Source organism: Cynocephalus volans, chromosome X (genome assembly GCF_027409185.1).
Source record: "Cynocephalus volans isolate mCynVol1 chromosome X, mCynVol1.pri, whole genome shotgun sequence".
Lineage (NCBI taxonomy): Eukaryota > Metazoa > Chordata > Mammalia > Dermoptera > Cynocephalidae > Cynocephalus > Cynocephalus volans.
This window is the reverse complement of record NC_084478.1, coordinates 46969032-46985067: the sequence shown is the minus strand read 5'-3', so window position 1 is coordinate 46985067 and position 16036 is coordinate 46969032. Positions and strand designations below refer to the sequence as shown.

Below are 16036 nucleotides of genomic sequence, written 5' to 3'. Positions count from 1 at the left end.
GTACTGTCATAAGAAAAACCATATAGATCAATGGAAAAGGGGTCAGCTTTGAAGTGATATGTTCCCTGTACTGTTGAATATGTTGAAAAGAATATATACACGATCATTAAACGTAAAATAGCAAATGAAATTAGCCCATTATTTAGAAAAAAATATGAATGACCTAATTGGTTCAAACATGAAGAGAAAATTGTAATTGAGGAATAAAAAGCAAAACTGTGGTTAAAGTTCCAGCCACCTTCAAATGTTTCAGGATCAGGAAGATGGGGGCCAGGTAGACAAAATAATCACCAAAAACTGACCACCATCTTATGGAACCACATCCAAAGCATACAAAATGATGAAAAGATTGTCAATTCATTTTCCCAGGCTAGTTCTCTTCAGTAAGAAAACCAGCTGAGGACAATCTCAGCTAAGAAAATTACATTTGAGCCAAGCCCATCCAAACAGAGGCAAAGAGACTAAATAAATACATAGCAGGTTCCATATAGCAGTGAATTAAATGAAGGAAAAAACAAAAAAGTCTGTATGTAAGAAATGGAAAGATGATATTACATCAGGGAAAAAGCTGCCTAAAATATTACGTCAAAAGATTAGAAAATACATCATATACATCTGACAAAGGATTAATATCCAGAATATATAAGGAACTCAAACAACTTTACAAGAAGAAAACAAGCAACACAATTAAAAAATGGGCAAAAGAGCTAAGTAGGCATTTCTCTAAGGAAGATATACAAATGGCCAACAGACATATGAAAAAATGCTCAACATCACTCAGCATCCGGGAAATGCAAATCAAAACCACATTGAGATACCATCTAACCCCAGTTAGGATGGCTAAAATCCAAAAGACTATGAACGATAAATGCTGGCGAGGCTGTGGAGAAAAAGGAACTCTGATACATTGTTGGTGGGACTGCAAAATGGTGCAGCCTCTATGGAAAATGGTATGGAGGTTCCTCAAACAATTGCAGATAGATCTACCATACGACCCAGCTATCCCACCATTGAGAATATACCCAGAGGAATGGAAATCATCAAGTCGAAGGTATACCTGTTTCCCAATGTTAATCGCAGCACTCTTTACAATAGCCAAGAGTTGGAACCAGCCCATATGCCCATCATCAGATGAGTGGATACGGAAAATGTGGTATATCTACACAATGGAATACTACTCAGCTTTAAAAACGAATGAAATACTGCCATTTGCAACAACATGGATGGACCTTGAGAGAATTATATTAAGTGAAACAAGTCAGGCACAGAAAGAGAAATACCACATGTTCTCACTTATTGGTGGGAGCTAAAACTTAATATATAAATTCACACACACACAAAAACCGGGGGGGGGGGGGAAGAAGATATAACAACCACAATTATTTGAAGTTGATACAACAAGCAAACAGAAAGGACATTGTTGGGGGGAGGGGGGAAGGGAGGAGGGAGGGAGGTTTTGGTGATGGGGAGCAATAATCAGCCACAATGTATATCGACAAAATAAAATTTAAAAAAAAATAATAATAAAATAAAAAAACAAAAAAACAAACAAACAAACAAAAAAGATTAGAAAAAAAAAAGGCTTTTGATCATGTACTGAGGTGGCGAAAAAGCTTTTGAAAAAATTCAACATAAATGCATGATTAGTAACATTTAGCAAACTAACATTACAGAGGAATTTCCATTTCCTAAAATCTATAGAAAACAAACTTAAACGTGAAATGTAAAATGATGGGAGCATTACCATTAAAGTAAGCAGCAAGACGAAGCAGTGTGCTATGCACATAGCCAGAGGACAAGAATATAAAAACAAATAAAAGTTAGGAATATTAAGAAGAACTAGAAATTTGTGGCTGAAAATATAACCATCATTTTAGAAAATCAGAAGGAAAAGTCCACGGGTTATTCAAATGAATAAGTGACTTCTGAGAGATGATGTATGGATCGCTACTATAAAACCAAGAGCCTTGATGCGCAAAGCAGTAATATTAGAACATGGATATAACATATTTATTACTATGAATGAAGTCTAAAATAAAATAAATTTCACTACACAGTACAGTGGAACGCTGGACAAAGTGAAAAGACCTTGGTCTCACAAAATTCTCTGCATATGTGCGTCTTCTCTGTAGAAGTTAAACCTTTGAGAACAGAAAGTTCCCAGATGTCTACATTCGGCTAGTGAAGGGACCCCATGGTCACTGTGCACTTTCTCGGATGGTTCAGAACCTGTTCTATGCCCCTACCTGGTGCCGCAGCCTGTCCACCTCACGTCATGCCTGGGAAGCAAACTTACTATGGGTAAGGGTTTAAGTTGAGAAACTGTCCAGAACTTATAGGGAGGTGGAATTTCCGCAAGGATCCTTCAATCAGTGAAGCCAGAAGTCAAACTGGGGATCTACCTCTGAGGACAGGACTTACGGAACCACCCACTCCCCAATACAGGGGGCACCACAGAACCCCGCGCTCCGTACGTAGTGCGCCGCCCCTGCCGTCAACCCTGGGAGGCCCCACGCAGGCGTGACCGGAAGAGGCACACACTGACTTCCGCCTCTGGAGTCTGTGGGACGCGAGACCTTGCCGTGAGACACTTGGCGTCTGGTCAGCAGAGGGAGACGTCCAGGCTCTGCCAAAAGGTAAGGGGAAGACGTCGAGTAAGGTTTAAGGCACCCCCTACCCCCAAAGAGAGAAGGTCCTCCAGTCCCACCCCTCCCGTCAGCCTCAGAAGGTCCCTGGAAGGGATGGGCCGAGATATCGCCCTCAGAATTACCCTTGTGGGGAATCAAGGAAGGGACAGCACTGGACTTGGGTTTTGGCATCAAGCCAGCAGAGGGAGGGTCCCAGGACCTGCCAAAGGCCAATGAAGGGCCCTGTATGAGTTCAGTGGAATTCCCCCTCCCCATAACAGAGAGGTCCCTGCAGAGCTTTGCACTTGGTGGAAATGACACACCCATCTTCCAACCTTTAGCAGCTTATGGAGATGAAGGTGTCTCACCAGGGTTTTCGCCTCGGGCCAACAGAGAAAGGAGTCTCAGGCTCTGCCATGCCTCAATGAAATGTACCTATTTGAATTGTGCAAAAAACAGCCTCCCCAGAACAGTGCAGGCCTTACAGAGCCCCGCCCCTGCTGTCAGCCCAGGAGGCCCCTGGCATGGCTGTAAGGCTGCGGGTGAATCTTTTTTTTCACCTTCTCGCAGAGGTGGGGGGAGGATGCATAAGAGCCTTGTTCTAAGGCTAGATGACTCAGTTCAGCAGAGGGAATCTTCTTCCGTGAACGTTAGAGATAAGTTCAGAACCTCGAGCAAGGACTGAGGGGACTTTCTACCCCAGGGCAAAAGGATCCCCACAGAGTGCCAACACTACTATGAGCCCTGGTAGCTCTTCTGCAGAACGGTGAGGCTAAGGTATCTTCACTTTGTCCTTAGTGACCACAGGGGGAGGAGAGCCTAGGTCAGACAGGGTGGTGGTAGGTCATTAAGAGGAGGTTACTCAGGCCCTTTGGCAAGTCAAAGTGTAGACTGAGGGAGGCAGGGTCTACGTCTGTGGTTAGCCTTAGGAAACCCTGGGCAATTGTGTCCTTCTGAGTGCATAATACTCAGGAGAACAGAGGGGGTTTCACAGAGCCTTACATACTGTGTCATTCCTGATGGGGTCCCTGAGGAAGATAGGTCTTAGACCTCCCTAATATCCTCTTCAGGAGAATCAGGGATGTGAAGGCCTTGCTTTGAGGGAATAAGTCTGAGGCCAGCAGAGGGAGGGGAATCAGGCCCTACAAGAAGAAAATGTGAGGATTCTGAGTGAGGACCAAGAAGTCTAATTACAGATCCTAGAAAGGACATCACAGAGCTCTGCCATTGCTGCCATCCCAGGGTGTCCTTGGGCAGATGTGGTCAGATGAGATTCTCCCTCTATTCCCAGTCCAGGGCATCAGGGAGATGAGAGCTCTGGAATGAGGGAGTCAGGGTCAAAACACTTAAGTAGAGAAATCACAGGTCACGCCAGAAGTCAAGGTGATGACCCTGACTGTGAATTGAGAGAAACATTTCCTACGCCACAGCAGAGGAAGCTCCACAGGGTATGGACCTGCCAGACTCTGTCAGCCGCATTAAGATGCAGGCACCATGGGACAGCTGCAGCCTAACATACACTCTACTTACTTCCACAGGGTCCTCACGGGATAGACTCATCAGTGAAATGGAGGGTTGTGGGTTCGTTGAGTAATGCCCTCCAAGAAACCGGCAGAGGCAGCCCTTGATAAAACCAAGGTGGTGTTGCCCTGCTGAGGAGGATCACACCATCTCATCTTCTTTCCTACAGGTCACTGAATCATCTGCCCTCTGTCCCACACTCCTGCCTGCTGTCTCTGACCACAGTCATCATGCCTCGGGGTCAGAAGAGTAAGCTCCGTGCCCGTGAGAAACGCCGCCAGGCTCGAGAAGAACCCGAGGGTGTGAAGAGTGCTCAAGCCACTGTAGCGGAGAAAGAAAAGTCCGTCTCTTCCTCTTCTCCACATTTCAAAGAAGATTCCCAGAGTTCATCTGCTGCTGGAACACCCAGTGATCAGCAAGAGCCAGGGAAAGCCCCATCCAGCACTGCTGCTGCAGCAGCTGCTTCCTCCACAAGATCTCATGAAGGCGCCACCAACCAAGTTGAGGAAAAGCCAAATGCCTCACAGGCCCAGGCTTCCACGGAGCACAGGCAACGAGACCCTGTAGAAAATAAGGCTATAATGCTGGTCCGTTATCTGCTGTACAAGTATCAAAAGAAAGAGCCCATTACAAAGGCAGACATGCTGAGAAATGTGATCCAAACGGATAAGAACCACTTCCCTAAGATCCTGAGCAGAGCCTCTAGGAACCTGGAGCTGATCTTTGGCCTTGACCTGAAAGAAGTCGATCCCAACAGGAGCCTCTACGTCCTTGTCAACAAATTGGAAAGAAGCTGTGATGGAAGAGTGCATGACAACACAGGCATGGCCAAGACTGGCCTCCTGATGATTGTGCTGTCTGTGATCTTCTCGAAGGGCAATTGTGCCACTGAAGAGCAAATCTGGGAAGTGCTAAATGTGATGGGAATATACGATGGGGAGAAGCATGTCATCTATGGGGAACCCAGGAAGCTTTTCACCGAAGATATGGTAAAAGAAAAGTACCTAGAATATCGTCAGGCACCCAACAGTGATCCTCCAAGCTATGAATTCCTGTGGGGTCCAAGAGCCTATGCCGAAACCAGCAAGATGAAAGTTCTTGAGTTTTTCGCCAAGATCCATCAGACCGTCCCTAGTGCCTTCCCATCCTTGTATGCAGAGGCTCTGAGAGATGAAGAGGAGCGAGCCCGAGCCAGAGTTGCATCTAGGGCTCGTACTGCTGCCATGGCCAGTGCTCGTTCGAGGGCCGTTTCCAGCAGCTTTTCCTGCCCCAAGTGAAGGCTGAGGAAAATTCTTGACTGTGTTGTTGAAGAGGACAGCTAATGTTCTCATTGGTGGAGGTTCCGGTGAGGCGTACAAACTGGCAGGAACACAGTGTGTAACGTGTGTGTTCTTGTTCTATGTGGTAACTTGGATATTAGTTTAAATGTTCCTCTTAATAGAAAGCTTGAGTAGGATTATTTATTTATTTATCTATTTATTTATTTATTTGAGTAGGTTTTGAATCCACATTTATGAGTGATAAGTCATACATTTATTGATGTCTATGAGTTTTAAGAATAAGAGTTTTACTATTTTGTAGAAACAGGTGTGAAATTTACCATCTTATTTAGTGATCTCAAACAAGATAACATAGTAGTGGGTTAGGCATTTCCTTGGAAATGTGAAAAGACACAACAGCAAATTAGTTGGGATCAAGAAATAGTGTGAAAAAAGTAAAGGATTATAAATTCTTGTGTTTCCTTGTCATTTGTAGTCTGTTCGGTATAAGTAGGAGATATATTCATGTATATGGTTACCATATTCAAAATATAGGAAAAATTACATCTACGTCATAATAAATTAGACCTCTTGCATGCTGTCTCATTATTTATTTCTCAAACATTATTTGGGCATCTTCCCTTTGAAAGGTTCTGTGCTAATTTAGGGAGCCTAAGGATAAACAAAGCCCACCTATGCCCACTGAATTTTAAAGTCTAAGAGCAGCTGTCATGTAAAGAAGATGGTGAGATATACCCTAAAACATAAAGGAGAAGTCAAATTAAGGTAGGAGGATGCAATTGACAGCAGTCAAATGCAAATGCCCTGAGGCAGGTGAATTTGGAACCTCAGGAAACAGCAAGTCCTTAAAATGGGTTCATTTTAAGTTAGTGTGGGTTATGGGTCAGATGAGGCTGTGGGGTGGGTGAGCAGGGGCCAGATCCTCAAAAAGGTGTGTCCTGGACTAATGCCTAGTATGGAGAACTGCTTTTAGTAGTTACTTTGGTGTCATGGAGAAAACCAGAAAGAATCCATCTCCTAGGGCAGGAATGGAAGGTGTCCTGTATCCTTCCTCAGTGTCCTTTTCCCAGTGCAGTGCACGGATGATGTGTTTTATGCACATCAGCCCCAGTGAGATTCTGAGAAATAAGAGTGATATAACCTGACGTAGGTATACTCTGAAGGCACTCTGCTGGCAATACTCACTCTGGCCTTGCAGATACAGATCCCACTCTATTAAAATGGCATTTTATTAAGTTGTCTTCAGTATAATTGGCAAACTATTAAGGGCTAGATTCTTAATGGAAGTGACATAAATGAAAATAGGCATGGTTTGTATGGAAGGACAGTTGGAAAGGATGGAGGAGTAACCCTTTGACACCAATTCTAGGAGCCTTAAGTTATATCGAGTTGGGGAGTACTCCCGCACACTCACAGTGAAAATATAACTGCAAAAACTCATATAGTAAGTATCTGAGTTTCACTTGCTAAGCAGTGTTATGACTGATTTGTGTGCTGTGTCACAGAATACAAATTCTCTGTCATTTCTTGGTTTACAAAAAAAAAAAAAAAAAAAATCACAGAGCAGATTTCGGTAGGGTCTGGTGTCAAAATGATAATAGTAATAACTGCCAGGTATTAAAAATGCAACCGATTCCGGATACTGTGTCAGGGGCTTTCATGCATTACATTCATGCCTGGAATCCTGCACGCTAGGGCTTATCAAGCTCACTTCACAAAGACCCTGAGCCTCATAGAAATTAGCTATTTTCCTGACTTCACATAGCTCACAAGTGTCAGAATTAGAACCCTGGTCTGAATTCTTTTAGAACACATATTGTTCCCACCCTTCCTTGCCTAAGACAACCGTGTGTGTCTTACTTCATTTTTCTTCTCACTACTGCAGAATGCCTCTAGGCGATGGAAAGTAGGAACCTGGGGCCGGTGTACTAACTCCGGGTGTAATAAATGCAGGAGAAAATGAGACCTAAATATTTGGGGACTGCCTATGGGCCTCATTTGCTAGGGTCCACTTGGTCCTAGTATCAGGGTTTTTTGAAAGCTGAGTTTGCCCAGGTGCCGGCACATGGGACAGACCCAGCACTTCCTGAATTACATTGCTCTTCCGCTGAGTGTGCCCCAGTGGGCCCACAGGCCCAAATCTGCATCCTGACCTGCTGTTCAGCTCTTCCCTGCTTCCTTCCATGAAGACTGCACCCTGCTTGCTGTGGCGAAGAAAGTCCAGAATAACCTTCCTTCCTTTTTCCTGACTTAGAGCATTCCAACTCCCTATAGACATCCCCTACCTCATCTTTCACCATGGAGGCCCTCTGATGACAATAGTACCTTCCACGTAACTGTTTATTTTGACAGTGAAGTTTAGGTGTCTGCTCTTCTGCTCCGGGTGCTTCAACAACACTCGCAAAGATTTTTTCAAATGTACTTGTGAGTAGAGTCATATTTGGTACAGAATCTACTGGTTTGTGAAATATAACCCTGAAGTTAAAGAGGAGGTTTTAGAAAGCAGGTGCGGTTAGAAAGAAAGAGAACGTAATTTCGTGACTTACTTAAGGCTGTCACTGAATCAGTACACTGATGAGTGAACTTAACTAAATGGTAAAAAATTAAAGCCTCCCTCTTAAGGGGTAGATGAGGAAGAACTGAGGAAATCGCTGTGTAGAAACCATCTCCAGAAGCTGGATTCTGCAAAACACCGGTGTCTTTCTAGGAGGATATAATAGTTTCCAATGTTGTCATAACAAATTGTCATGCATTTAGGACTTAAAATAACACACATTTATTATTTTGCACTTCTGTACGGGAGAATTATGCCTTGGTTCTGTTCAGGTTTTCACAAGCCCAAATCAAACCATCAAAGCCTGGCTTCTTACTGGGAAGCACTGTGTAAAATCTCATTCCAGACTCACTCAGGCTGTTCTCAGAATCCAGTTCTATGAAGATTTGTAAGAGTGGGAAGAGTTTCCTTGCTGGCTGTCAGCTGGTGCTTCCATAGTTCCTTGAGGCCTCTCTCTAGTCTTTGCCTGGGGCCCCTACTTCTTGAATCACAAACAGTACGTGGAAACGGTCTCGTGCTTGGAATCTAACTTCTCTCTACGCTGCATCTCTCTTCTGTCTCCAGATGGAGAAATTTTTTTGTTTGTAATGATTCATGTAATTAGACTGGGCCCATACAGACAATCCAGTATAATCTCCCTATTTTTAAGGTCAGTTCTATAATTTTGATTACATTTGCAAAACGCCTTTGAACATGTCACATAACATAGTCATGGGTATCAGGGATAAGGGTATGGGAATCTCTGTGGAGCAATGATTAAGTCTACCACAGATGTAGAAAATGTCTCCCTGGGAGACATGCCAGCTTTGATGAGAAAAGAAAATATAGTTCACCATCATCTCTCTCTACACTTGTCTGTATCTGCCCCAGGAAAAAATCCTGGTTTTTCACTGCGCCTAAGTGAACTTGTACAAGTGCTCACATATGTTCATCAACTGGTGGGTAGCAGAGACCATGCACCAAAAGAAAGAAGAAATCTGTCAGTCTACTGAGATTTAGAGGTTATTGAAAGGGTCAGTGCAGAACGGTACTGTTGAGTGGAGAAGGGTGAACGATCCCTGTTGAGATTTACAGGATTGTTTGGAAAATTTGTGCGATCGTGAATTTGAAAACACGTGACATATTGGTACTAGGAAATGTTGAGTAGCAAGGATATTTGGTATTTTCAGAAACTCCTTTAAGAATGAAGGGGGCTCTTATCATAGCAAATTATAATAGTAGCTTGTTATTAAGAACCTACAATGTAACAGTTAATTGGAGAGACTGTAAGTGTTCATCTACTTTGTGTCTTCCTCTCCATCCTTGGTTCATATGGTGACTTCATTGCCAGTCCACATGTAGTTAGGATAGTTCATGCGACTACCCTCAACAGTAAAATAGGAGCAGAAGTATGCTTTTACCCTTCAGATCAAAGCATTTAAGAGCTAGTTTGCCACTTCTATGCTTTTCTGTTCCATTCATTAGCAAATATGGAGAGCCCGTGTTGAATTATGGAGCCACATAATGGAAGCACCCTGGATCTCTGAGTCACCTGACAGCTGAGGGCCCCTGCAAATCCACATCATTTTTTTTTTTTTTTTTTGCATAAGAAATAAATTTTTAATGTGTTAAGCCATCCAGGTTTCAGGCTTTCCCCATTATGTCTCATACTTGTACATACTTTATCTGTATAATAGTATTTTGAAATTTATTCTAAGTTCTTTGTTACACACATGCTAGAAAAATACACTGTGAGTTTTTAACATATGTTGATATCAATATTGTTCTGCCTCTTGCCTCTGTCACCGAATAAAATGAAATCAGAATTTTCCCAGAACACATAGAGATCTATTTCACTCTTTTATGTACTATCTAGAATTCTAAATTTTGTGTGTGCCAAAATTAACTTAACCAATCTCCTGATAGACCCACGAGTTGCTTCCCATTTGCTTCTGTGATTAATAGAACTGATATCAATGTCACAGAACATCAATTCTTGGACAAATTTCTCTGTTTTATTACAGAAAAGATGTACAAAAGTGCAAATTGAATTAAAGTGGAAAGAATCTGATGATTAAAATTTCATAAATATTGTTGATATTATTCTACTTCAATAATGTTGTACCAATTTATAGTCTCACCTATTAACGTATGTGAATAAATTAAGCTCTCTTAGGCATTTTATTTTATCGTCCTTTTATTTATTTATAATTATTTTTATTTATTTATTTTTCCTGAAGATTTTTTATTAAAATACTTGGACATCACCAGAGTTGAGCAAGTTATTATTCATGCTACTCTGGAAGTCCTGTAGTGTCCCCTTGACTCTCTTCTGTAAGTAGGTGGGTCTATTAAACATGCAGCACTAAAAATCAGTTACAGACTCAGACTCCCAAACTAGAGTTCATTAACACAACTGAGCAACTGGTTCAATTTCCAGTTTATCTACCAGGTTCTTAAGCTTTCCAACAAGGTTGGGGAAAGGATCAAACATATTCTTAGATGAGAAAAGATGAAGCAGCCTTTCAAGAGTTATAGCAAGTGACTTAAAAAAACAAAAATCTGTGCAGGAGGCAGCTACGCTTCCTTCACCACCCATACCAGGGCAGGTCTCAGGGTGCACTCCTGCAGCTTGTACCCCATCTTGCTAGCTAGTGCCACTGTGCCTCGCTCCTTCCTCTCATCTGGCATGTGGAATAAGGCCTCGTGTTCATAAGGGTCAAACTTGGCTCCAACAGGGTTCACCTCGAGTAAGCTAAGCTTTGTGAACACCTTCTGAATCTGGACTTGAGTCATTACGAGCCCCTCATAGAGGTTCTTCAGGTGAGGATTATAGTCTTCAATCTCTTCTTTCGAAACACACTGTGTTGCCTTCTCCAAAATGTCTGCAACCTCCAACAAGTCCTTGCAGAAGCCCTGAGTGCCAGATAATTTTGCCTCCTCCACCAATTGTTGGCTCCTCTGCCGCAAGTTCTCAGTATCTGCCAAAGCTCGCTGATATTTTTCCATCGTCACTTTCAGCTGCTTTTCTAACTTGACCTTCTCTTCCAGGAGGATCTTCTCTGTAGAGGGAGAATCTGCATTCTGTTTATTTTGACACGAGCCCTCTTCCAAGTTCTGGCCATTGTTCTTTTGTTTTGTAGCCGTGCACAAGAACTTAGGAGACAGCCTGAGAGACAACACCAAAGCCGGGAGACTGCACTGCACCAGCTTGATCACCGTGACTTCTGCTGCCTGCTGCCGTCAAACCTCATCAACCTTTGAAACTTTAGTAAAACTTGATTGAAGACATATTGTCTCACTGTTATTTTAATTTGTATTTCCTTGTTTTCTAAATAAGGTGAACAGAAAATGAACAGAATCACTCACTTATACGAAGTAAAATTTCTGCAGTAATATCTTAAGCACCTGTGGGCCCATGCTTTAGAATTCTGATTTGTCAAAAAGACATTTCTCTTTACACTGAGAATTAAAGATTTGGTTAAAATAATCAGGTGCCAAGAAAGGGGCCCAGAGAGGGAAATCACAGTTAGTGAGGAACATCAGGAGGACTGGGACAAAGAACAGTCTCCAGAATCCGTGAGAGAGATCACAACCTAAACCAAGTGCAGAGAGCCAATGGAATATGGTAGTCAGAGATCTGTATCCAGAGTTCAGCATGGGACAGAAAAGGGACCAGAAGGACAGCAGGTAGGGAAACTGGTGGTGTCTTGGACAACTTCCGTGAATAGTTTTGGGAATCACTGAAGCATCATTATGAGCACGAAGTCGTAGGGCAGATGTATTGAGTGAATGGAACAGAGGCATGCCTAGCACCCCACCCTCCCTTAATGACCCCACCCACTTGTCAGGCAGAGTATAACTAGCTCCTCTGCATCACATAGTGATGAGATTAATAGATTCTGGGACAGCTACATCTCTTCACTGCTCTAGTGGTTCAGTGCATGCTTGCCAGTGTGTGAGGGCTGAGAGCTGCCTTGATGCCAGATAAGAAAAGATATTTCTTCCCCTGTGGATATGGATGTACTGAGGAGTAGTGGAAGCAGGGTGCAGTTGCAAGGAGGGGGATATGGAAGGGGGAATTCCCTGAAGCTAATTACATCACTGACTTTGCAAGAAAAGGGCTGGTTGGGGACATGTCTTGAGAGAGGATCTAGATAATATCCCCAGCTCGGATTGCTTCCCATTGTTCCTGACTTCATTGCAGAAAAGAGGGCAGACTTTTTTGTGGCTGTGTCTGTTGCCACCAGACACTGTAGGAGGAGGTTGTTCTTCAATGCAAACATTTCCAGGGTAGATGAAGAACCAGTGTAGATGTTGCAGTTCCTTGTTAAATTGACTGGGGGTGACAGGTATTTGTGGAGTCCAAATCCCTATCTTCGTTACTATTATAACTCTGACTTAGTTGAATTGAAAATTAAGATGAAAAGATTCTGTGCTAGCTAATCCCAGAGTTATCACATGATCTATAGTGAAATTTATATCGCCTTTGACTGTGTGGCGAGGATTTGGGACCAGGTGTCATCCTCATTCTCACAGTAAAAGGGGTCCGAGACCTTAAGAGAAGTAAAAGTGAAGACCCTGAGGACGTTCTGAAAGAATTGCCCACCCCAATAGAGAGCCCTACCCTGCCATTAGCTCTTCTAAATCCATGCCCGGATAGTAAGCCCAGGTGCTCCTCACGTCACCCTCTGGAGACTGGGATGGGGGATTGTAAGGCGGGCTAGTTTGGGAGGAAGGGCTTGGATTAAAGCTGGCTGACTCAGATAAGGAGAAGGAGAAATCCCAGGCTTCCCAAGAGTCAATGAAAGACCCCTATAGGAGTTGCGACAAAGTCCAAATCTACCACAAAACAGAGGCCACCCCCTCACCCGTAAGAGCACACTCATGCTCTCAGCCCTGGGAGGCCCATAGGGGTGTGGCTGGAATCGGCTTCCCCAACTTTTCCCTGTGAATTCTCAGAGAAGAGAAGGCATTGTTCTCGGCAGATCGACATCAGGTCAGCGGAGGAGAAAGTTCCAGAAGAGTTCCAGACCCTGTCAGGAATTAAGGTAAAGTCCCTGAATGAAGTATGACGGCACCCCCTACGCCAGAAAAGAGGCTGGCTGGCAGAACCCTACACCTCATGTAAGCCCCGGCAGGCCCTGGACGGGGTTTGCTTGATGCAGTGCCCTTTGAATTCCCGAGATGAAGGGAGGTAACCTCATTGCACCTGCCTTTGGCATCAGACCAGCAGAGGGCGGCATTCCAGGCCTTCCCGCAGTGCAGGTGAAGTCCCTGAGTCACCTGAGGGAACTATCCGCCTTAGATCCAAAGGGCCCCGCAGAACTCAGGCTCCTGCTTTCAGGCCTGATAAGCTCCTTATGGGAGTAGCCGGATGTAACATACCCTGCGTTCCACCTCTGGCGTCAGAGAAGTGAGAATAATTGGTGCTAGGTAAGTCAGGAGGCTCTGCCAGGAAGTGAGGTGGGACCCTTTGTGACAAGGTGCGAGGGTCCTCACTATCCAGGTGAGAGGGCGTGTAACGCAGAGCCCCACTCCTGCGGTGAGCTGTGGCAGACCTCCGACAAAGAACACAGATACAGCACTCTCTGAAGTCCCCCTTTGAAGATTAAAGGAAGGGACAGCATTAGACCGCAGTTACGGCCTCAGGCCAGCAGATGGAAGAGTCCCAGACCTTAAAAGAAGCAAAGGTGAGGATCTGAGTGAGACTTATGGGAACCACCCACCCCAAAAGAGTGCGGTTTCCTCGAGAGTCCCGCCCCTGCTCTCAGCCCAGGGAGTCCCCAGGTGGAAGTGGCTGGATGTGACACATTGTGAATTCCATTACTGGCTTCTCAAAAATGTGAAGGGCTTTACGTTATCAGAGGGACTGTTTCCAGGGCCTGCCAAAAGGAAACGTAAAGAACTTGAGTGAAGTTTGAGGGGCCCTCCATCCCAAAAGATATAGGCCCCTGTCAGATTGCTGACAGGCCTTAGATAGGGATGCCCTGATGGAGCACACTCTTAATTCTCCCGGTGAGAACTCACCTGACCAGAGTGTCAGCCTCAGGCCAGAAGAGGAGTTCCAGGTCCCAACAAGAGCAGAGGAGCGGCTCCTGACTTCTGAGGGAACCATCCACTCCAGATCAAAATGGGCTGTGGGGTAGATTTGTTAGGCTGAGGCCTCTGTAACTTCCTCCTGGGGGATCTCAGGGATGTCAGGGCCTTGCTCTGAGGGAATAGATCTCAGGTCAGCAGAGGATGGAGTCCCAGGCCCTACCAGAAACCAAGATGAGTGAAGAATGCGACCCCTACCTACCCCAGGATAGAGAGAGTTCCTCAGTGCTTTTCCATTGCTGTCTTCCTGGGTGTCTCCAGGCAGGTGTGGTCAGATGAGGTTCTTCTTCAGTTTCTCCTCCAGTATAGATGAGAGATGAGGCCACTGAAATGAGGGTTCAGCCACGAAGTGGTAGAGCAGAGGGATCCCAGAACCTGCCAGAAATCAAGAAGATTGCCCCAGAGAGAAACCTCCTACGAAGAACAGAGGGTCCTCCACAAAGCCAGGACATGCCAGGCCTTGTTTCACCCCCACTGTAAGCCCCAGGCACATCTTGCAGGTAGTAATCTAAGACACACTCTAGTCATTTCACAGGCTACTCAGGAGACAGGCAGATCAGAGAATAGGGGCCTTGTGGGTTCCTTAATTAGCGCATGCAGGAAAACTTGCAGAGGTTGCCATTAATAAAGCCAAAGTGATATCGTTGTGTTGAATGGGCACATACCATCACATCCTTTCTCTTGTACCAGATCACCTTCTCTTTTGGCTGCTGCACTTGAACAGTCATCATGCCTCGAGGTCAGAAGAGTAAAGTCCGTGCCCAGGAACGACGCCGTCAGGCACGAGAAGAGACTGAAGATCCGGTGGGTGCTCAGGCCACTGTAGCAGAGGAAGACAAGTACGCACACTCTTCTTCTGCTCGTTTCAAGGGTATTCCCCAGAGTTCACTTGCTGGGACAGCCAGAAATCCCCAAGGGCCTCGGAGAGCCCGATCTACCACTACTGCTGCAGCTGTTTCATACACAAGCTCTAATGAAAATGTCAGCAACCATGTGGAGGAAAGGCCAAGATGCACACAAGACCCAGAAGCCACAGAAAACTTCCACAGAGGCCCTGTAGATGAGAAAGTAGTTATGTTGGTACGTTACCTGCTATATAAGTATGAAATCAAAGAGCCCATCACAAAGGCAGATATGATGAGAAATGTAATCCAAATATATAAGAAGCACTTTCCTGAGATTCTGAGGAGAGCTTCTGAGCACTTGGAGCTGATCTTTGGCCTTGACATCAAAGAAGCAGATCCCAATAGGCACATCTATGTCCTCATCAACAAACTGGATATGAGCTATGATGGAAGCCTGAGTGATGACAGAGGTTTGCCCAAGACAGGCCTGCTGATGACTATCCTGGGCGTGATCTTCATGAAGGGCAATTGCGCTGCTGAGGAGCAAGTCTGGGAAGTGTTAAATATGATGAGAATATATGATGGGAAGAAGCACTTCATCTTTGGAGAGCCCAGGAAACTCATCACCAAAGATCTGGTGAAGGAAAAGTACCTGGAGTACCGACAGGTACCCAGCAGTGATCCTCCACGCTATGAATTCCTGTGGGGTCCAAGAGCCCACTCTGAAACAAGCAAGATGAAAGTTCTTGAGTTTATGGCCAAGATCCATAATACAGTTCCCAGTGACTTTTCATCCTGTTATGAAGAGGCTTTGAAAGATGAGGAAGAGAGAGCCCAAGCCAGACTCACAGCCAGGGCTAACATGAGTGCCATGGCCAGTGGACGTTCCACGGTCATGCCCAGCAGTTCCTCCCAGCTCTAGTAAAGTCTGAGACATTCCTCACTTTATGGTTGCAGAAAGTCCATATTCCATGTAATGGAAAGTCAGGGTTGGGCTGTTGACAATATAATATGTTTGTGATCATGTTTTATGTGTTAATTTGGGTACTTTTAAAAAAAGATTTTGTTCTTTTTAATATAAGGTTAAACGAGCTTCAGAATCCAAGTTTATGAATGACATTGCACATTTTT

At 44.5% G+C, this 16036-nt stretch overlaps 3 protein-coding genes across 3 annotated transcripts; 2 read left to right on the top strand and 1 right to left on the bottom strand.

Annotated features, from left to right (window-relative positions):
- The first annotated feature begins 4378 nt into the window (after positions 1-4378).
- Positions 4379-5425, top strand: LOC134368715 (melanoma-associated antigen B10-like). The gene has a single exon (XM_063085122.1). It carries the CDS (start codon positions 4379-4381, stop codon positions 5423-5425), a length of 1047 nt encoding a protein of 348 aa, XP_062941192.1.
- A 5113-nt stretch (positions 5426-10538) lies between these two features.
- LOC134367964 (grpE protein homolog 1, mitochondrial-like) lies at positions 10539-14791 on the bottom strand. Its single transcript, XM_063084606.1, has 4 exons — positions 14726-14791; positions 13350-13563; positions 12833-12909; positions 10539-11195 (listed from the first exon to the last, which is right to left on the bottom strand). The coding sequence occupies exons 1-4, from the start codon at positions 14789-14791 to the stop codon at positions 10539-10541; spliced, it is 1014 nt and encodes a 337-aa protein (XP_062940676.1).
- LOC134367761 (melanoma-associated antigen B10-like) lies at positions 14790-15827 on the top strand. The gene has a single exon (XM_063084471.1). The coding sequence runs from the start codon at positions 14790-14792 to the stop codon at positions 15825-15827; it is 1038 nt and encodes a 345-aa protein (XP_062940541.1).
- The last annotated feature ends 209 nt before the right edge of the window (positions 15828-16036 follow it).